The sequence below is a fragment of the Euprymna scolopes genome, chromosome 35, assembly GCF_053919585.1.
Source record: "Euprymna scolopes isolate OS-2025 chromosome 35, ASM5391958v1, whole genome shotgun sequence".
In the NCBI taxonomy this organism is placed as follows: Eukaryota; Metazoa; Mollusca; class Cephalopoda; order Sepiida; family Sepiolidae; genus Euprymna; species Euprymna scolopes.
The window spans coordinates 19837912-19860655 of NC_136516.1; the positions used below are offsets into that span (position 1 = coordinate 19837912).

Consider the following 22744-nt stretch of genomic DNA (forward strand, 5'->3'; position numbering starts at 1 on the left):
CTCAATAAAAAAACTTGGTACTTATGTATTTTTTATATAGTGCTGAAATAATAACGTTATTATTTTGAAAGCCATTCTTAACGTGGGAGGGTGTTTTGTAACTATTCTGTGCTTCCACCTAACACTTTAATAAAAAAAAAAAAAAGATATCATGAAACTTGAATTTAACCTGAAAAAACTATTTAAAAATAGGGTGGTACCAAAAATACATAAGCATCTTTTTTTTTTATAATTTCATAAAACATATATTTCTTATAAAATAGCAATCAAAACAAAACTTATTCTTTTAATTTTGTTATTAAAAATGCAAATAAAAACTAATTGTTATTTTTATCTTTTTATAATTTTGGTAATTTTTATTGTATACTTTTCAATAATGTCCTTTTCTTATATTTTATTTCAATAAATTGCTTCACAATACAAAATACTAAATAAAAAAAATAAAAAAGTGAAGGAACGGATTTGCCTTGGCACCGTTTTTGGTAGTGTTCCGTAGAAATTTAGGAAGACATGAGCTGACTATAACATCAGGAGTAAGACAGCTTCTGGATTGGCGGAATGATCCACCCATTTTTACATAAACTTAGCAACATATTTGATGTGAAATTCATCAGTTTCAGCCTATAAACACACACATACACACACAATAAAACAAATAACGATGCATTTTTATGTTTAAGAAATATTTTACAATGAGAATTAATAATTTGTATCAAATGTCTTCTTTAGACGACTGTTCTCATCTTGAATGTTATTTAGAAAATATCTCAGATGATATAATCTCTGTTCTTCATGTATATTTACAAAATTGGGAATCTATTTGAACTAAGAAACCTTGTTTAGTGGTTTTGTTTTGCAGCGTATCAACCCTTTTCGGGTTATTTAATTCCAAATCCAGTAATTTTGGAAAAAAGGTATTTATTCTTGAAGTTCTTTGAATTGTTCTGTTTTATGGCATAATCAACCTTCTCTGTGTTATTTAATTCCATTTTTTGGTGAAGATCTTTAAGATTCAAGTTCTTTATATTTCCAAATATTTAATCATGATGTCTTCTCATAGATTAAAATACTTATCAGAAAATTGCGATATGAGTGACGGTAAAAAAAAGTAATAAATGGTAACACTTCGGTAGACAGATTGTGGTGCACTTTCGAGATATCCTTTAATGTTTGATCCAGATTTCTACAGACCTGATATCATGTTTAGTAAGGTTTCTCTTTGGCTGCCCATCTCCATTTGATATGTATTGAAATTATTTTAATTTAATTTTTTATTTTAATCTTTTTCACCTCAAACAATGCATATTACGACTTGGATGTGAGGGAGAAAACACGAATAAGTTTAAACTTCTCAAAATTCAAAACTAAAATTCTTCACATGATGCAACTGTTAGAACTGATTATTAAACACTTTTAAGTGACAGTTTTCTGCCGGTTAGCGGTTCAATCCTAACTATAGATGATACTAAGAAAAATTTTAAACTAACACTTCTACACGGTCATGGCAAACAGGATGAGAACAATCTACTCTTGTGGATTCAGTGAATGGGTTCAGTTTAAAATTTTCTGCAAGATTCGACATACAAATTCCCAATTCACCAAAATGCATCTGAAGAAGGTTGAAGTTTACATTGGTCAAAACTAAACCTGTTTAATCGACTAAATACAAAATTAAACTTTTATTAATAAATTTGGCTGATTCAGACGACTACTATTGTCATCTTGTATTTTATATTCATTAGATTGCGACTGCTATAACCTCTGATCTTCTTCAGATGCATTTTTTCACAATTTGGAATCTTTTATTCAAACTCAGAAAACCTGGGGGGGAAATTTGAAACTGAACCCCTTATCATTCTCTAATTTAATTATTATTATATAATTATTAAGTAAGTAGAAAGTATGAAGTTTAATTTTTTGAAATAACTAATGTTAAAATTTATTGTCTTCCATCGGTTTGCTGAACGTGAATCTAGTGATCAGATAATCCAGGTATGATATAAATGTTTCACACGTTATGGAAACGGTGTTAAAGTTGAGCAAACATGTATGCAGAGAGTCCGTGTAAAATATATGCCATAAATATATTTTTAGTAAAAGTTTTTGAACAAATAAGAGTCTGTGTAAAGTATATGCCATAAATATATTTTTAATAAAAGTTTTTATGAACAAATGTTAAAAGTCAGTATATGAAGAAACCGGATGGTAGCCTGTTACCTTCATTAGAAATATTGATGTTATGTAAAAATCACCATAGGTCTGCCTTCTTTCATCATTTTTGGTGTTCGACTAACTTATATTTAAAATTAATTACTCGATATTTTGTATTTGTTAATTACATTAGTAATGTAGTATAGAAATGCAGAAAGTGTTTGACACCTATCATGTTTGTCACTTTAAATGTATTGTGTACCATTCTCTAATTTAATTATTATCATATTAGTTGTATTGCTGTTCTTATCTTGAGTGTTATTTGTAAAACGGTCAATGTAACCGCCAACCTTCTTCAGATGTATCATTAAACTCCGGAATCTACACAGAATTTCGAATGGAACCCTTTATTTAATCCATGCTCTCATTCTGTCAGCCATGACAGAGTAAAAGTCCTAAGTGCTTCATAATTGTATGTTGAGTGTCGCCCGCACTGTGGATTGAACCTTCAACCTCTAGAATTTACAACTGAATTCTACAAAATACTTTATCTATTATACCATGAATCTTTGCAAATTACTTAGGACTTTCAATAGGGGGAGATTTAAAGTGACCAAAATTTTAAAGATGTCCCTAAGGTTTTAATAAAAAGAAAATGGCTATAAATGATAAAATATTGGTGTTTTAGGATGGAATCTATTTAGGTTTAAAGTCGAAAAGCCGTCTGACTTTATTTTATTTATTAGATGTTTGTAGATACTTACCGCCATGATGATGGGATATACTGCCACCATTAGAAAGGATTTCATCTCTTGCTTTACCCTGTAAGAGAAAAAGGAAATTATGACCTAGAAAACAGCAATTCTGCCCCCTTTGTCAGAAAAATTGCTTATGGAATGTGAGGAATAAAGAACAAAACAAGAGAAACGAAAGCTACAAGGTTGCTGTACCGAGACAAGCAGCGGACAGAAGAATAACATGAATAAAAAAAATAATCAATTCTAAATATTTAAGTGAAGATTTGTATCGTGTATATCATAGGGAAGAAGTGGATTTTTCTGATTAAATAAACAAAGTTTGAAGATTTGTAGAAATTGATTACGTATAAATTTGGAAACTTTTTCAATTTGATGCCAGCAATGGTGGCAAATTGAAAAAAAGAGAAAAGATTTGTTTTTTTTTTATTCTCACCTCAATCTCTTCATAAGTTTGTACAGGATTGTTAACGCCGCGGTAATTGTAGGCAAAATAGAAATAAACACACGCACCAGCATCATACGTCTGTGTTACCCTGAAAAATTTGAATTTCATTTCTAAGTTTGGAAGCCAAAAAAAAAATAAATAAAAAAATGAAAAAAATAAAAACAAGAAAAAGAAAAGGAAATTCTTTTACTATTGGGGGAAAAAATAACCTTGTAAAAAGCATTTAAAAAAAAAGGGGATTTTTAGGGTCCTCACTGTGCAGGCGACAGCTCCGCAGAAATCCTTTGTAAATAAAGAGAGACTGAACTTGAGGATAACATGATTTTTTAATTAAAAATAAAACTACTTAATCAATTTGTACAATTTTTGGAATATGATATTTTTTTTTCATCATTGTTATGCACATCACATTTTTCTTTTCTTTTTAATTTTACTTAACTTTAAAAATTCTATTATAAAATATTTGATAAAAAATTAATTTTTTCAAAAATATTTTCCAGTAGAGAAAAAAACAAAAACAAATCACAAATGCAGGTTTAACAATGTCATCACGGATCTGAAAAATCAGGCCATCTATAATTACGTAATGCAGTAACTATGGCAGTTTTTCTAGGGATATTTCTGTGATATTATTTTAAGATATCACATGAAAAAGCAAAAATTAGGATCAAAATAGTTGGTTCTTGTCTAGAATTTAACCTATATTAAAAAACAAAAATGCCGAAAAACCTGTATAAGGTATGTATCTGTGGAAGAAGAAAAGTGTCATATTCCAAAAATCACATAAATTGATCAAGTAGGTTTTTTTTTAACTAAGAAAATCAAATTTTATGAGGAAGCGAAGATGGGGTATCTTGCTCTGCCATTTTGAATAAACAAAACAAAATAACTCAATTCAAACTCCTGAGATTTTTTTTTTTGTTATTCTTCAGCCTTGTAATTGCTACAATTTACCATCAAGCACTTAAAATATTACAAAAATTATTTTTTATAAAAAAAAAAAAAACTATCTGATCCATTTATGTGATTTTTGGAATATGATCTTTTCATTGCAATACAGATACATAGATCAAAGATTTTTCTGTATATTTGTTTTTTAATATAAGGGAAATTCTGGACAAGCACCAAATATTTTTATCATCTCAAAATAGTCTACAAAGAATAAAAAATCAATAAATTACCTGCAAGTTGTATACGGTGGCCATTGAACCCCTTTTCCCTTGCATTCTTGATGGATTCGATGCTTTACATTTCTACACAAATCAATCACTCTACCAAAAAAAAAAAAAAAATGAAGACAGAAAATAATGACAACTTTGAATTATTATTTTCATGCTTCTGAATTTTTGAGACGAGAATTGATAATTTTGATTATTCTGACTACAGTTCTCATCTTTAGTGTAATTTTCACGTTTCATCTGATGTAACCCTCACCTTCTTCAAGTGTATCTTGTCAATCTCAAGAATCTGTACAGAATTTCTGACGGAACTCTTTATTTAATCCATGGGAGTAGCATGCTCTTGCTATCTCAGCCATGACCGGGTAAAAGTCTTAAGTAATTGGAATTTTTCCTTAAAAGATAAACTGTATGGCCGTTATGCTGGATATCTTGAGTAGTCAACTTCTGAGTGGTCGAATGGTGACCACTAACAAAGGCCAGAATCAGTCAGATTGAAAAGATTTCAAGAGATGGGAGAAGGTCAGAGCTGGCCTTCTGAAGAAGGGAGATTGAGAAGAATTGTTTTTATTAATTTATTTTTTTTTTAAGAGATGTTTGGCTGGTGTGCCTCTCCAGTTAGGTTGGATACTTGTGGCTCTTGACTGAAGGACTGTGTTTATGAGATTTATGTATTTCGGCTTGATCAAATAAAACTCATTTTTGAAAGTTTACCATTCGATTTAGGAAAAACAAGTACCACTTGAAGCCCATTTTTGAATTATTATTTTCATGTTTCTGAATTGTTTTTAGATGAGAATTGATATTTTTAATTACTCTGACTACTGTTCTCATCTTGAGTGTTATTTTCATGATTCATCTGATGTAACTTCTTATCAAAGTTGGAAATCTTTCTGTCGAACTTGTGAATCTGCACGGAATTATGAACAGTATCGTTTATTTAATCCACGGGAGTAAGATGCTCTCGTTCCGTCAGTCATGACCGAGTATTGACAGTAGTTTCAGCCAGACGGGTGTTTCTCGTGAAAGATTGACGAGGGGGGACGAGGGATTGGAGCTGAGACGAGCACCTGCCATAGAAATAACGATAAAACAAAGACAGGCTCGCAACGTCTCTTCTGTGAGAGAGAGGTTGCAGGGAAGAGAAAAGGGCGTCCCCCACTAAACCACGAAGTCTATTTTGTACTCTGTCAAGGCAGGATAGGCTGTTTTTAGCAGCTCCTGCCCAGATGTGGCAGCAGTACTCCATCCTTGGACGTACTTGTCTTTTATACAGATAGAGAATTGCATCAGTAGTGAGATATCTTATGGAGCGGTAGAAGGATCCCACCATTTTTCCAGCGTCCCTGGCAATAGATTTGATGTACGTGTTCCATTTCAGATCAGGAGTAAAGATCAAACCCAGAAGCTTGTCAAAACATGGAGCCTCCCCAAGACAAGAGCCATCCATTTCAATTTATGCCAAATGGGGATCAGAGCGTTGATGATGTAAAGATAGAAGCTTGGTTTTGGATGCATTAAAAGTGACCAGCCACCTCTTCCCCCATTGTACCATGTGCTCAAGATCAGAGGAGAGAGAATCAGAGAGAACTTTGTCATTTACGGCCTTTAATGTGTTGCCATAGATGGTCGAGTTATCAGCATCAACTATGTTAAAAATTATTTTTCTCCACCCATTAATAGGTTGCCCCCTGTGCAACAACGGTTCAGGACAGCTGATAAGATTAGAATCCAGAGTGTCAAACTGATCAACTACTCACCTGTCCCATGGTACTGAGGTCTCAAATGATTCAGCTACAACGTAATATTCAAAGGCAAGATCCTGAAAAAGACAAAAAAATAGGAAAAACAATTCTTTAAAAGAAATTCAGGTTTTTTTTGGGTTTTTTTTTTAATATTTTAACTAAATTTTATATTGTTTACATGTATCGACTATTATGCTCAACATTGTTGTTGTCAGTTTCACATTTTCTTATGTCTCTTCACCTGGGATTGAACTTACAAACTTTAGGTTCAATGGAGAATATTTCTTTTGGAGATCAGATGAAGAGCGGGTCATTTTTTTTTTTTTTTTTTTTTACTTTGAAGTTAGACAAGTTACAAATGTGCAATTTTGCACAAAATATAACTTCTCCATTAGAACAGACCTTCACTCCTGATCTGAAATGGAACACATACATCAAATCGGTTGCAAAGGTCACCAGAAAAATGATTGGATCATTCTACCACTCAAAGCTATCTTACTCCTGATACAATTCACAACTTGTATAAAAGCCAACCACATTCTAAGATGGAGTAATGTTTCCACATCTGGGGAGATGCTGTTCGGAGCACCCTTTCTGGCTTTGGCAGGGTTAGGGTACAATTTTAACTTCGAAATCTAGTGAGCAATGTCCTTTTCTCCTTCCTGCTACTCTTTTATTTTTTATTTATTTTTTATTTTTTTTACACAGTGGTCACCACTTATCAAGGCCCAGAAGCCACTCAGGGATAAGGGTTATTGCAAGTTCATTACGTTAGTGTGGAGATTTGATGAAGTGTTTACTTAAGGGGGCAGTTCATTAGGAATTTTTTAACGTTGGACTTGAACACATCCAAGTTGTAGTCAGGTGGGAAGCAGGCAGACGGAACAGAGTTCCACAGGCGTGCAGTTCTAAGAAAGAAGCTTTGTTCATGGAATCCACGTTTTTTTCAAAGAAGACACGTTGCGAGCTTCTCTCTACTTTGTTTTCATTTTCATAGCAGGTGCTTGACTACATGACCCCCCCCCCAACCGTAAGTCTTTCGTGGCAAACACTCGACTAGCTACAACCACTATCATCAATTTCCCTTACTCTCTATTTGTGCCTAAAACTAAGCAAAAATTACATGGACAGAGTTCTTTTCCTAGAACTGTGGAACACAATACCATGAAGCTGCTTCCCGACTGTCTAGAACATGGTTGTTTTCAAGTCCAACAGATTCTTGCTCGACTGAGCTTTACTATATGGTTCCCTTTGTAAGTCATTCGGGGATAAAACTCTAAGCAATTTCACTTAGTCTGTATTTTTTTTTTACTTAAAACTAAACAAAAATTCCAGCTCACACATTCCAGGGAAAACCGGTTTGCTTTTGAAGTGATGAAGACATCGAATCTCAACTAAAAGCAATCAGAACCATTTACTTTTTGGTATTCATCTTAATCGCATCTCGATGTAAAAATCCGATGATAAAAAGAAGGAAAAGTAAGCCGAACAAAGAAAGGAAAGAGAGCTTTCTATGCTTGTTCATTTTGTACATCGGTTTCTAATCTATCACACACGGCAGAGGTTCTGAGAGAGGTTGGAAGCTTAACAAACACGGTTCGAGCGTAACGACCACCATTACACATGAATCAATGGTAAAAAAAAAAAAAAATGAAATGAATTACTTACTCTGATGTAAGCAATAACAAATGTCAACATGTAACCTCTCTCTCCGTTGTCAGCACCGCCAGGAATACCCCTAAAAGTATAAACGAAATTATATTATTAAGAAATAGTTGTAGACAAAAAAAAAAAAAAAATGGAGATATTGCACAATTTAAAGAGAAAAAAATGTAAACTGATTAAGCAATTTGTGAATTTCTTGTAGTTTTATTTTATTATTAGTTTTTTTGGCATGCTGGCATATTTCTCAAGACATTTAATTGTTGCATTACTTCTCTTGTTTTCTAGATGGTGATAGATGATTTAGTGTCCCGGACGAAACATCTTCCAACAGATATTATCTACTATAACATAAAATTTAATAATATATTATTATTATTAACATTTTAATGAAAAAAAAGTGGAGCAATGTGAACAATTCTTACTTTTAATTAATAAATATGCAATATTTATTTCTTGTAATTAAGTTAACTTTCTTTTTTATGTGAAACATTTTTAAAAGTAAATAAACATTTTTTTTACAGTAAAGTATCCTTATGCCAAACTACTTATAATAATAATAATAATATAATAATATAATAATAATAATAATAATAATAATATAATAATGTAATAATAATATAATAATAATATAATATAATAATAATAATAATATAATACTAATAATATAATATAATATGTTAATAATAATAATAATAATAATATAATAATGTAATAATAATAATAATATAATAATGTAATAATAATAATATGATAATAATATAATAATAATAATACAATTACTACTAATAATAATACTAATAATTTGTCTAAGAATATGATAAATTTCTTCAGTTAAAATATATATTGGAAGATGTTTAGTCGGGGACGCCAAATCCTCTACCACCATCTAGAAAACAGGGGAAGTAATGCAATAATGAAATGTCTTGAGGAATATGCCGGAATGCTGTTTTTTTTTTGTTTTTTTTTTCAGGAAAGGCATGAGATAAAAAATATTGCAAGGTGAATTGGTAACATATCTTTGTACTTATGCAATATAAGAACCATGCTATCGTAGGTGTCATCCAGTTGGTTTACGCAAATGCCGAAACTGAGCGCCTTGACCCTAATAAAAAAAATATCATAAAATATTTGTTTGGTATCATTGATTTATTATATAAAAAAAATCTAAATATTTATCTTTGATTTGAACAAAAAAATTAATTAAAAAAAGAAAAAAGGAAATCATAAAACAAATCAAAAAAAATTTGTTTATTATTTGAATTTGAATTTTGTAAAAGTTTCTTTAAAATTGCCCAATAATTATTCAAGAATATTGTTTTCATTTTTCAATTAATTTTTCATTGAATTAGTTTCATATTGACAGAAATATATTTTTCATTTAAAAAAATTGGCCAGCATTTGTGCAAAAAAGAAAAAAAATCATGTAACATGTTTCACACCTTCAGATTTTTGTAAACTGTTCAGATAATTCCTACGACAGTATGGTCCTTGTACTGCATAAATGCTAAGATATGTAATCAGTTCATCTTGCAGTATAGGTATTTTTTCATTGTTTCATGCCTTAAGTATCCATAGCTCATAATTTCATAGCTGATACAATCATTCTGACACTGCCTTGAAAATTCTATAGCTCTGGTAACAAAGGGAGAAAAAGAGCATTGGGGCTGGAGTGTGAGTTTTGATTCAAAGTAAATTTTTACTGAAATAATTCACACGAGAAGAAGTTAAAATAAGGTGAAAATGAAAGGGGAAAAAAAAAGAGCAAAAAAAAAAAGAAAAAAAAAAAGAGCCACAAAAAAAAAGAGCAACAAACAAACAAAAAAAAAGAACAAAAAAAAAGAACAACAAAATAAATTTAAACAAAAACTCACCGGAATTTTGAAGCAATTTCATAGACTCGTTTTTCCAATGCTGCCACTTCCTGCAACGTAATTGTCATCAATGATTTAGAAATTAAATCAATGAAAATGTCTCTTAAAAATATAAAAGCCGAGCATGCAGGATCCCCCTCCACAAGTGCAAAATTTACTTTCACTATGACTAATGTTTGTGCAAAATTTCAAAATATTTCAAGGCGTGGTTATTGAGAAAAGTGCAAACAAACAAATGGAGAACGATTTGGGGGCCATTTTACCTCAATAATGCTCCCGGGGATGGATGGGACACACGCACACACACACACACACACACACTCCAGAGTTATCCCCGAAAATCTGTTCCGGCAAAAATTTACGTTCACCATGATTAATGTTTGTGCAAAATTTAAAAAAAAAATTAAAAAAAAAAAAAAAAAAAATTGTGATTATTGACAAAAGTGCAAACAAATGAACAGAAAAACGAAAGTGAATTACTATTCATAATCCTTCCTTTGTCGGGGAGCCAGTAAAAAAGAAACAAGTCCTCCCTATTATTTAGATTATTCGGACTACTGTTTGCACAACATTTCGATCAATGCAATCTCTGACTTTCTCCAAGTGTATCTTGCCAAATTCTGGAATCTTTCTGTTGAACCAAGGAATCTGTAAGGACCCATGTCATAGTGCAGGGGTCGCCAAAGTTTTCAAACAGAGGTGGTGTCATATTGCCAATTATTTAGAGCTATGCCAGCCATAATGATCTGGACATGTTTTATACAGTTTTGCTAATTAGCTTTGCTTTGTAGTGAGACTGGTTCTTCCAAACCTCATTTTTTAAAAAATAATTTTTCTTTTTTAACAAAAAAAAAAACCACCACACTATTTCCACACATTTCAATTAAAAAAATTTTTTCCTCAATATTTTTACATTTTCATAAGAGCTTCGCGGGCCAGATTAAAGACTTTGGTGGACCAGATCTGGCCTGTGGGCCATAGTTTGGAAATCCATAGCATAGTTGATAAAGTATTTGGTAAAATTAAAAATGGTTGGATCTTTCTATCGAACCAGTAGATATCTCACTGCTGATGCAATTCTCTATCTATATAAGAGCCAGGTACGTCCAAGGATGGAATACTGTTGCATCATCTGGGCAGGAGCTGCTAGAAAGGACTTGTCCTGCCTTGATAGAGTTCAAAATAGACTTCGTAGCCTCGTAGGAGATGTCGCTGCAACTTCTATCTCACAGAAGAGATGTTGCGAGTTTGTCTCTGATGTATCGTTATTTTCATGGAAAGTGTTCGACTGAGCTTCAGTCTATGGTCCCCCCTCGCCAAACTTTCACAAGAAACACTCGTCTAGCTGAAAACACTATCACTAATTCCCCCCACTCTTTATCTGTGCCTAAACCTAAACGTAGATTCCATGAACAAAGCTTCTTTCTTAGAACAGCACGCCTGTGGAATTGTCTTCCGTTTTCCTGCTTTCCAGCTGACTACAACATGGTTGTCTTCAAGTCTAACGTAAACAAGTTCTTGATGAGCCGTTCCATATAAGTTAAAATTTACCGAATTGGTTACTATATTGTCCAATTTCTACTGTACACTCTTTAACCCTTATCCTCGAGTGGCCTCTTGGCCCTGATAATGTGGTGATGCCTGTGTAAAAAAAAAAAAAAGAAAAAGTTACACTCTTTATGAGATTAAAGGTTCAATACTCAGTGCGGGTGACACTTAAAATACAATTGCAAATTATTCAGCACTTCTACTCAGTCATGGCTCGTGGAACAAGAGCATGTTACCCCTATGGATTAAAAATTCTGTATGGATTCCAAAGTCTGACAAGATACATCTGAAAAATTGGATGAAACGTTGTGCAAATAACACTCAAAATGAGAATAGTAGGCCTATTAATCCAAATAATATGAATTTTCAATCCTCACCATAAAAATTCAGAAATCTTTAAGCACATCTTTATACAATGCTCAAAATATACACCATTAAAATTAATTTATTTTATTGCGGACTATTATCCTCATCTTTTTAGTTGTCGTTTCGGCCAACTATTCTTCTGGCCTTCGTCAGGTGGTTACCTGACGAGGATAATAGTCTGCAATAACTAAATGAATAAATAATAATCATATCAATAAACATTCCAATTAATTAAAATTTTGTATTAAATAATTGCAACAAAGTTGAAACGAACAACATATTCCAAAGTAATGATATAAATATTGGTATAGGGGGAATTCTGAACAAGAACCTTAGTTTTAAATTAAAAAAAACTAGTTCTTTTCCAGAATTCCTCTTATATTAAAGAACAAAAATAAAGAAAAATCTGTACAATGTACATGATGAAACAAAAAATATCCTATTCCAAAAATCATGTAAATTGATCAAATAACTTTACTTTTTTTTTTAAATTAAAATTTAATGAGTAGCAAAAGAGCAGCTATCTTCTCTGCCATTTTGAAAACAATCTAAAAAAAAAAAAAAAACACAAAGGGAAATAACTGAATAATTTGAACTTGCAAAGTTTATGTTGTAATGCCTATGAATTCCGACTAATTGCTTAAAAATGATTTTCTTTATAAAAATGAAACTAACTGATCAATTTATGTGATTTTTGGAATATGATATTTTCTTTCTCTCACAGGTACATACATCATACAGAGTTTTCTTTCATTTTGTTTTTAAATATGGGGGAAGATTGGACAAGAACCAAAACTAGAGCAGAGTCAATTTTTTTTTTATCCAGTGATACTAAATGTCCACATAATAAATTGCAACCTGTGACTCACAAAACCATAAATAAAAATATGGTAGAAATCTAATTTGGGTCACAATTTTGTATTACACTGTCACTTCACTTTATATTAATATGCCCATCAGCAAATAGGCGGCTAATAAAAACGACTGTCTAAAGTTAAGTTTTCATTTAACAAATAATACACAAATGTTCAAAAATCTTCTTTCCCATGATGTTTTTAGAATATACGGTTATAGTAAACTAACGTACTTCCTAACTACCGACGTAGCAGTGACAAGGTAAATCAGTTCCTTAATTTTTTATTGTTCTTCAGTATTTCTATCGTGAAGCGATTCATTGAAATAAAATATAAGAAAAGGACATTTTGAAAAGTATAGAATAAAACTTAACAAAATTATTAAAAAAAAAAAAAAGTAAGTATGAGGATCGAACCCGACCCGTTGAGGCAAAGTTGTAAATTAAAGTGTGAAAAAAAAAAGTGCGACGTTAACCATTGCCCCACCGCGACATGCTAACGGAAACACGTTTAATTTATTTAATTACTTGGATTTAGCAGGTGCCCGTTTTAATGAGTTAATGAGGTCAAGTTTGACTATGGGATAGTATTTACTGCTGAACGCCCCCCCCCCAAGATGTTATAGGAAAAAGACTAACCCACATGCGGCGAGCGACAAATGTTGAATAATTATCTTCCCAAAATCGAGCAAATTAAATAGACACGCGAGCTTTGTTGCTAACTGTGAGATATAACGATTTATATGTGATATAAAAAGTTTTTAAAAGTTATGAATCGACCGTCCGCTTCTCTGAAAAAAGCCTTTTGTAGACAGAAAAAGCGAACACACATACATACATTTTCGCTTTTATATTTATAGATAAATATATGTCAATGAAAGTATAAAAATATCGGAAAAGTATAAAAAGAAGAATACATGCAGAGGGGAGATATAGGTGTGAGAGAAAAAAAGCAAAAATTAGGAAGTACATTAGCCGACTATAACCGAATATCCATAACAAAACGTCTCCTAGAATTCAAATTTCATTTTTTAAAGTTGAAACATTTCTTATTAATTTCTGACCATATAAGATCCAGCATTAGAAAGCGCAAGAGTTCTTTTGCTTGTTTTTTTTTGGCAAGTAAAATTTGTTTCCTTTCTGTTGTAATGCCAAAGGCATGTTGTTGTTGTTAAACACACAAGATGTAATGGAACTCTTCTATGTGAGTTTTTCTTCAGCATATGTCCACTTTAAAAGGTATAAAAATTGGTAATAAAGCTTGTGGAAGCATCATTAAAAATTTTCAAAACTTCCAAGAAACAGATCTGTTTAACTACAACAGCATGCCTTTGGTATTAAAACACAAAGGAAACGAATTTTACTTGCAAGAAAAAAAACAAACAAACAAACAAACAAAAGAACTCTTTCATTCTCTGATAATAGATCTGATACAGTTCGAAATTAATGATGCTTCAACTTAAAAAAAAAAAAAAAAAAAAGAAATTTGAATGATTTTTTTCCCCCTCTTTTAATCAAATTTTTGCTTCGTAACGTGTTTCAAAAGCAATTTTTTTCTGTTTATTTAAAGTTTTTAAAATTTTAATGAGTTTTAATACCAATTTGTGTAGATTATATATAATAGGACAACAAGAGTATGAAATGAAGACACAAAACTATGTATTGGTAAATATAGAATGGATCATTTATTGAATAATGGAATAGAGGCAAAATTTGGGGGATAGATAAGAGTCCCTTCTATCACCAGAATTCTGCCTGTATTCCATTATTCAATAAATGATCCATTCTATATCTACCTATATATAGTTTTGTGTCTTCATTTCATACTCTTGTTGTCCTATTGTATAAGCTCCAATAATTATTGTTGAGCTTGGCATTATTCGGATAAATCTCCTTTCGTGGAACTGATCTTTCTCTTCCTTTTACATTAAGCTACTATATATAAATATATATATATATATATATATATATATATATATATATATATATAAAATTTGGTTTTGTCTTTAACTCACCTACGAAAAGGATGTATTTTTTTATAAGAACTGAGAGTTCTGCTTTTTGATTTTCTTATTTCAAAATAATTTTTTTTGAAAGGAATATATTTTTATTAGAATATATTTCCTTTCTGTTTATTAATTGTTCTTCAAACTTATATTTTGGATTTTACCAAATATGAATTTCAACCTATGGATTTCCATCAACTTCCCCTACCTATTTTACATTCTAGAATTTTTTTGTTGCTATAGCTACTCCAATTTGCTACAAATTTCAAAACCATTTTCTTTTATGAAAATATGTTAGTTTTCATATTTTGTAATTTTATTTTATGCTTGAAATAGCATTTCACCATTATATTGTGCTATTATTTTTCCTCTGACGAGAAGTAGGCATCCTTTGAAACTCCACGGATTAAGGATTTCTTAATTTTTAATTTAGTATTTCTTGTCGGATATTAAAATTTGTTTTTTCCTTATATGCAGATTTTTAAAATTATTATTTTCTTATATATCATTAGTGATGAAAATGCAATTTCAAATATAAACATGGCAGATGTGTAGAAAGTCTTCTGTAGAGTTACATAAACACGTCTAAAGTGTGACAGACCAATGGACAGACAGAGTTTCTGTGTGAATGCAGCTAGGAACTAATTAAATTCTAATCAAACTTCAGAAAAAAATTATTTCATCATTTCTATTTTGAAGCTAAAAAGAATAAAAAAAAACCCTCAAGACAAACCTCTTTTGTTCCTTCAAATAATAAAGTTGCAACACACAGTTTCTCAGGATCAAAACCTTTCAATTTTGTGATGTAGAGTTTTTTGATGCCATCCAAGAAACTTGCAAATATTGAACCAGATTCAGGTTTTAGTGCATGACCTAAAATAAAAGACAAAAAAAAAAAGCTAAATTTTAAGTTTCAAATAAAAGAAAATTAACCAATAGTATAAATTTTAGGTGCTTAACTAGAATTAAACCGATTTTCTAAACAAAAATGCAGAAAACCAAAAAAAACTTTACAATGTACGTACCCATCACAGTATGAAAATGTGATATTCCAAAAATCATGTAACCTGACCAAGTATATTTTTTAAAGTTAGAATAGCAGATTTTATGAGGAAGCAAGACATTGTGTTTCGATCCACCATGTTTTATAAATAACGGAGAGACCATTTGAACTAACAAGATCAAAATCAGCTTTGTAGTGGATACAATTTACTATTAAAAATTGCTAAAAAACAAATCATAAAAAAAATAATTTTCGATATAAAAAAATACTTGTTCAATTCATGTGATTTTTGGAATATAATATCTTTGTAGAATTAAGGACATAACTTTATGTTTATTCATTATTATGGGCGTTTCTGGTTTTTTTCTTTTCATACAATTAAATAATTAACTTTTATATTGTTTTATAATTTTAATAATTTTGGAAAGATTATTTAGGGAAATATCTGATCCACTTCAGTTTCTGAATTTTCGAGGTGAAGATTGATAATTCATATTATTTGGATTACTGTTCTTATCGTGAGCATTTTTTGCATAAAATTTCAGTCGATGTAATCTCGGATCTACTTCTGGTGACTCTTGTTGAACTCGGGAATCAAAATGTATGATTCTGGGGAGTTCAATTATCAAGAGTTTTCTAGATTATTTAGCACTCTGAGGATGTGCAATACTCTACACATAGTAGTCCAGAATCAATGACCATTATGCAATGTTCTAAATTGATCAAAGCAGAGGTACACATTTACACATTTTGAGCATATTGAACAGCAATAAAATAAAAACTGTTGGACTGAGACTTGGCGGACAAGTCAGGCACAGACAAAAGTTTTTTTTTTTTTTTTTTTTTGTTTTTACTTGTATTTACCCCAAACAAAGAAAATTGCCACCGAGATATACGGGGATATTATGAATTAGGTACCATGCCTAAATAGGCACTTTTAGTAGGGAGCTGAGCAGTAAGATGTCTGTTACAATTACATTTAAATTTTTGCATGTTAATACAGTAGGGGAATCAGGATACAAGGAGGGAATTCCAAAGTTTAGCAGTTCAAGAAAAGAAGCTTTCAGGGTAGAAGGCTCTAGAAGTATTTTTGTATTGAATGTAGTCGGATTACAGAAAGGATTGTGAATTTTAGCAATCATTATGTACATGGCATTTTGATTACCCTGTATAACTCGAATAGACTTGTATCCAAATCTTGAGTATGGACATGGCTTGCTGGAGAGCTTTAAAAGAGACAGAACTCAAGCCTACATGTGAGCAGGTTTAAACAAACCAAGTTTTTCATTTTTATTGATTAAATATTTAATTCTTGTTTATAAAGAAATTATCCTCCCCCCCCACCACAAAAAAAAAAAAATTAATTTAATTTACATAAATAAAAAATAAACTTACCAAATTGAAATTGTTCGTTATCCATTAAACGAATTGAGGCAGGAGCACATCGCTGAAAATATTTAAGAAAAAGTTAAAAATATTTTTATTAGAAAATTTAATCATTTAAAAAGAAAATTAATACGAGAATTTAATTATTTAAAAAAATATATATTTATGAAAAAATTTAATTCTTTAAAAAATATATATATTTATGAAAAAATTTAATTCTTTAAAAAAAATATATATTTATGAAAAAATTTAATTCTTTAAAAAATAAAATGTTATCCACTTAAAGTGGATGCAATTTTCTTTTCAAATTTGATAAAATAAAGAATAAAATTGTTCGAAGATGCTTTAAAACAAAATTCTTTTGAAAAAACTTTAAAGTCAGTAAGAAACTTGGAATTCCAAACAAGTTATCATCATCATCATCATCAAGGTTCCTTGCCTGGACCAATGTGACTCTTCCTCTCCAGAGTTTCCTGTCTTCCATCAGCTGCCTCAGATCTTCAGGTTCACAGTTAGCGTCATGTGCTATCTGCTGGATGTACGTGGATCTGGGTCATCCTTTGCTTGCGCGTCCGTGTCGTGGAGTCCATAGCAATACATCACTCACCAATTCATGCTTGCTTCTCAGATAGTGACTGGCAAATTGTAGGCATCTCTCCCTGATGGTATTAGATTTGGCAGGTAGGTTGCCATAAAGTTGCTGCTTCATGGGATGATTTTGCCAAGATATATTTAATACTGGCAACATTTAATCTTGGCAAAAACAAGTTATAAATTCATTTGTCATCTAAGATAATTTAAGGTCAAAGAGTGAATAATATTCACTTTAATCTACAAATGCAACTGACAATTATTTATTCAAACGCAACTTAACATATTATTTTATAGTCAAAGTAAACACAAATTTCCTATGATTTTTTTTTCTTTTACAATCGATATAAAAACATTAATTTCATCTGTGATTCACAGTAAATATTTGTATATATATTTTAAAAACACAAAATTTATTTTCAATTTATTTGTTTAAACATTTAATCCAGATCAATTTCTTTACTTTATTCGTCATAAATAAAACGAAGTGGGGGAGAGTTTTCGGCACGTGTACAGTTTAATCAGACATTCAAAAATGAAAATATTGAAAAAAAGTTATATTGTACGTATCTGTTATGGAATGAAGTTTTCATACAAAAATATTTCACTTAATTTGATCAAGTAGGTTTTTTTACAAAGGAAAATCAAATTTTAATGAGATCGATCATATCGTCGCCATTTGCCTATTTCTAGGGATGGGGGGGGGGGCTTTAAATGAAAAAGTGATTGACAAAGGTCAAAATGAAAAAGGAATTAACAAAGGACAAAGAAACTCTGTAAAATAAGTGAAAAAAAAAACTAAAATATTTATCTAGATATTTTTTCTGCCCATGTTTCAAAATTGTTTTATCAAATTTTAACAAACTTTAAGCGGTGATTGAAGTTATCTCCCCCGGCGCCTCCCTCTTCATCCACAGAAAAACAATGATTGCATTAAAGTTTGATTTTCAATGTAAAAAAAAAAAACTAAAACATACTTGATCAAATTAAGTGATTTTTTTTTTGCATGAAAACTTTATTCCATAACGAGTAAGTACAATATAACTTTTTTCAATATTTTCATTTTTTTAATGTCTTGATTAAACTGCACGAGTACCAAGTTTTTATCCTCTTTATCTCTTTCATCTAATCGCATTGACAGCAAAGAAAAAAATTAAGCAGATATAATTTTTCCGTTTTCACCATCTTCTCCCTTTTTGCTAAGTAGCTGACCTATATACAACTGTAGGGAGATGAAGGAAGACAAAAAAAAAACAGTTTGGTTTATATATTTAATAGCACCACCATTTAATACTTGGTCCCCTCTGGGTCAACCGGTTTGTGTAGAGGCATAACTTCATTTTTACTTTTATCTTTTTCTTTTTTACTTGGGAGTCACCACTTATCAAGGCCCTAAGGCCATTTGAGGATAAGGGTAAATGAATGTAAGGTGGTAGTTAAGTAAATTGTTAATGGTGTAAATTGGGTAGAATTTGATTATTTATGGGGACGGCTCGACAAGAATTTGTTTACATTAGATTTGAAGGCTACCATGTTGTATTCAACCGGGAAGCAGGATAGTGGAACATTGTTCCACAGGCGGGCAGTTCTGGGATAGAAGCTTTGTTCATGAAATCTGCATTTAGATTTAGGCACAGATAGAGAGTGGGGGGGAAAATCATTTATAGTGGTTGTAGCTAGTTGAGTGCTTTCTGTGGAAGTTTGGCATAGATTGGAGTTCAGTTGAGCACTTGCCATGAAAATAACAATAGAGCAGAGACAGGCTTGCAACGTCTCTTCTGTAGGAAAGAGGTTGCAGGGAGGAGAAAAGAGTATCACCTACTAGGTTTCGAAGCCAGTTTTGAACTATGTCAAGGCTGGATAGGATGCGCTGAGCAGCTCCTGCCCAGATGTGGCAGCAGTACTCTATTTTAGGGCATACCTGGCTCTTATACAGATAGAAGACTGCATTGGCAATGAGATACCTACTGGAGCAGTAGCGTGATCCAACTGTTTTTCCAGCGATTTGATGTGCGTGTTCCATTTCAGATCGGAAGTGAAGGTCAGTTCCAGAAGCTTGTCAAGACATGGAGCTCCCCCAAGACAAGAGCCATTAATTTCAATTGAATTCAACATAATGGAGATCAGAGTGATATACCAAAATGAGCCCACTATTATTTTATTATTATATTTGTTAAAATATGAAAATAAAGTGCACATACCTGTTTAGCTACTTCTCTAAGGCACTGGACACCATCTTCAAAGGTAGGAAACACAACCGACCCGTATTTCTTACACTGTGGCAATGGTCTTAGTTTAAGTGTCGCTTCAGTAACAATTCCTAATGTCCCTAAAAAGTAAAAACATTTTACAATCAATTAACAAATGCATTTTTTTTTAAATATAAAAAAATATTAAACACATTTTTTTTAAACATAAAAATATTAAAAAACACATTTTGTTGAATATAAAAATATCAAACACTTTTTTTAAATATAAAAATTTTTGGGTTTCAGAATTTGGTTCTTATTTAGAATTTGGCTTAAAACTTTTTGTTCACTAAAAATCATAAATTTGGATTTTCTTAATCATCAAAATATTTAATCGATTTACATAATTTTTGGAATATAACATCTTTCCATGACAGATTTTTTTTGTATTTTTTTTTAAATTCAAATTTGAAATAAGAACTCAGAATTTTTTAGATGAGGATAATTTGTATTATTTAGATGGTTCTCATCTTGGGCGTCATTTTCACAACATTTTGGTTGATGCAACTTCCGACCTTCTTCAGATTTACTTTGTAAAACTCGGAAATCTTTCTATTGAACTCACAAATCTTCACAGAATTTCAAATAGAATCCTTTATCTAATTCACAAGATAATGCCTATGAAACTCTGTTCCATTGGTCTGCTTTCCAGCTACCTACAATATTGTCATCTTCAAGTCCAATTTAAACAAGTTCTTATTAAACCGTCCTCATAAATAATCTAATTATACCAAATTTCAACCACAAACGATTACTACGCTACTGTCCTGATGCCTACAATACATAAATTAGCCCTTATCCTCGAGTGGCCTTCGGGCCTTGATATGTGATAACCCCTTTGGAAAAAAAAAAGGGTAGCTTGCTCCTGTTCCATCATGACTGGCTAGAAGTCCCAAGTAATTTGCAATTTGAATTTTTCGGTCGCCCATAATGACGATTGAATCGTCAAATTTCAGAATAAGGTCACTTTTATAACAGAATTTGCTAAGTACTCTAACCACCGAGCCATGAGTCCTTGTGGACTGATAACCTTTTTTTAGGAGCATTTTTTTTTTTTAAATATAGAAAGCTTTATGTCAAAAATGAGAATATATACAGTATTTCAAACTGGATTCTTTATCCGCAGGAGGACCTTATTCTCATCCTTCAAGCACATCTGATTGAACACGACTGAGTTCTTCTTTAATTAGTATGGCTTCTAGTAATTTTTGTCTTCGTGTGTAATTGCTTATTCTCATCCTGTCCACCATAATTAAATAGAGGTGTTAAATAATTTCAGTTTTACTCTTAGTATCACCTATAGTGAGGATTGAACCTTCAACCTCCAGAAGGCTCAAAAAAGAGTCGCCAATCTGATAGGCCCTGAACTGGCATCTAAGCTTCAGCCTCTGTCCCATCGACGAAACGTTGCATCTCTCTGCCTGTTCTACAAGTATTTTAATGGTGAATGCTCTAACGAACTGCAGACACTTGTGCCCCCACGATGTAGACACCCTCGACAAACCCGACAGGCAGCTAAATCCCACCCCAACACAGTAGAGATCCCTAGATGTAAAAGATCTTTCTCCTCCAGTAGTTTCTTCCCCAGAACCGCTGGACTCTGGAATTCCATTCAAAGTTCCTGTTTCCCCAACTGTACTGACATGCAGAAGTTCAAGTGCAACGTGAACTGACATCTTGCTGCCCAAATCCCAACATAGTGCCCCAGTAGTTGCTGCCCCTGATAGTAGCCCCCTACACCAAAGTGGCAATACGCCTTGTTTGGGGTGAAAATGTAATAAAAAAAAAAAAAATTTTTTTTAAAATTGTTCTTAATAGCTTTACGTGTTGTATGGTGCAAAAATAATAACCAGGATGATAATATGCGTTACTTGGATTCCTCAGATTACTGTTCTCATCCTGAGTGTTATTCGAACAATGTTTCGGTTGATGTAACCTTTGGCCTTCTTTAGGTATATTTTGTCAAACTCGGGGAATCTTTCTCTAGAATTTGGTAATTTTTGTCAACCTCAGAAATCTGCACAGAATTTTGAACGGAACCCTCTTTATTTAATCCATAAGAATAACATGTTTTCTTTACACCAACCATGACTGGGTAGAAGTCCTAAGTAATTCATAACATAACTTAAACTTATGAGATATATGTTGTAATGCCTACGAATTCCCATTAATAGCTTAAAAATGATTTTTTTTATAAAAATAAAATTACTTGATTATTTTACGTGGTTTTCAGGATATGATATTTTCGTCATGGGTACTACATCATATAGATTTTTCTTTATTTTTGTTTTTTTTAATATAGGGGGAATTCTGGACAAGAACCTAAGATTTTAAAATATAAAAGCAACAAACCTTCTGATCCAAGAATTAAATGATGGATATCTGGGCCAGCTGATATCCGCGGCACCTGACAATTTTTCTCCAGCACTCCTCTCGGGGTAACAAACTTTACATGAACAAGCTAAAAAAATTCAGAAATATAGAAATTACTCACAAATATTTAAACTGTTTATTTTATTGTTACAAACAGGGCTGTGAAGTTGGAGCAAATTTAAAGCTTTTGGGACTTTTACAATTTTAAGAGAGCACAATAAATGGCTTATTTTTTTGGGGGGAGGGTGCTAAAAATTTTGTAAAAAATAAACAAATGTTATTTTCAAACTTATGGACAATAAAAAAAATATGAGTCAAACATAAAAAGGAAAACATTTTTGTCTTAAGTTAAAAGAAAATATTTGTTTACTTTTTTTTTTTAAAATCGTAAATGTTTTTTCTTTTTTTATAGTGTTTTTTTTGTTTTGTTTTAATAGTAATTGTTTACCAAAAAGAATGACAATGACAAGGAAATATATATCATTAAATTAATTCCCCCAAATCCTTTCTCGTTCATCTAAAAAGAAAAGAAAAAAAAACACATGCTCGTTTTTTT

The 22744-nt window shown here is 31.5% G+C and overlaps 1 protein-coding gene across 1 annotated transcript in view; it reads right to left on the reverse strand.

Moving 5' to 3' along the window:
• LOC145259722 (alkyldihydroxyacetonephosphate synthase, peroxisomal-like) overlaps window positions 1-22744 on the reverse strand; it is a 65420-nt gene that overhangs the window by 2510 nt on the left and 40166 nt on the right. Inside the window, exons 10-19 of the mRNA XM_080117409.1 lie at window positions 22168-22276; window positions 19768-19895; window positions 16985-17036; window positions 15320-15459; window positions 9814-9863; window positions 7946-8015; window positions 6293-6354; window positions 4536-4625; window positions 3343-3442; window positions 2916-2973 (exon numbers count right to left, since the gene is read on the reverse strand). Coding sequence (XP_079973535.1) covers window positions 2916-2973; window positions 3343-3442; window positions 4536-4625; window positions 6293-6354; window positions 7946-8015; window positions 9814-9863; window positions 15320-15459; window positions 16985-17036; window positions 19768-19895; window positions 22168-22276 — 859 coding nt within the window. The remainder of the gene's footprint in view (window positions 1-2915; window positions 2974-3342; window positions 3443-4535; window positions 4626-6292; window positions 6355-7945; window positions 8016-9813; window positions 9864-15319; window positions 15460-16984; window positions 17037-19767; window positions 19896-22167; window positions 22277-22744) is intronic.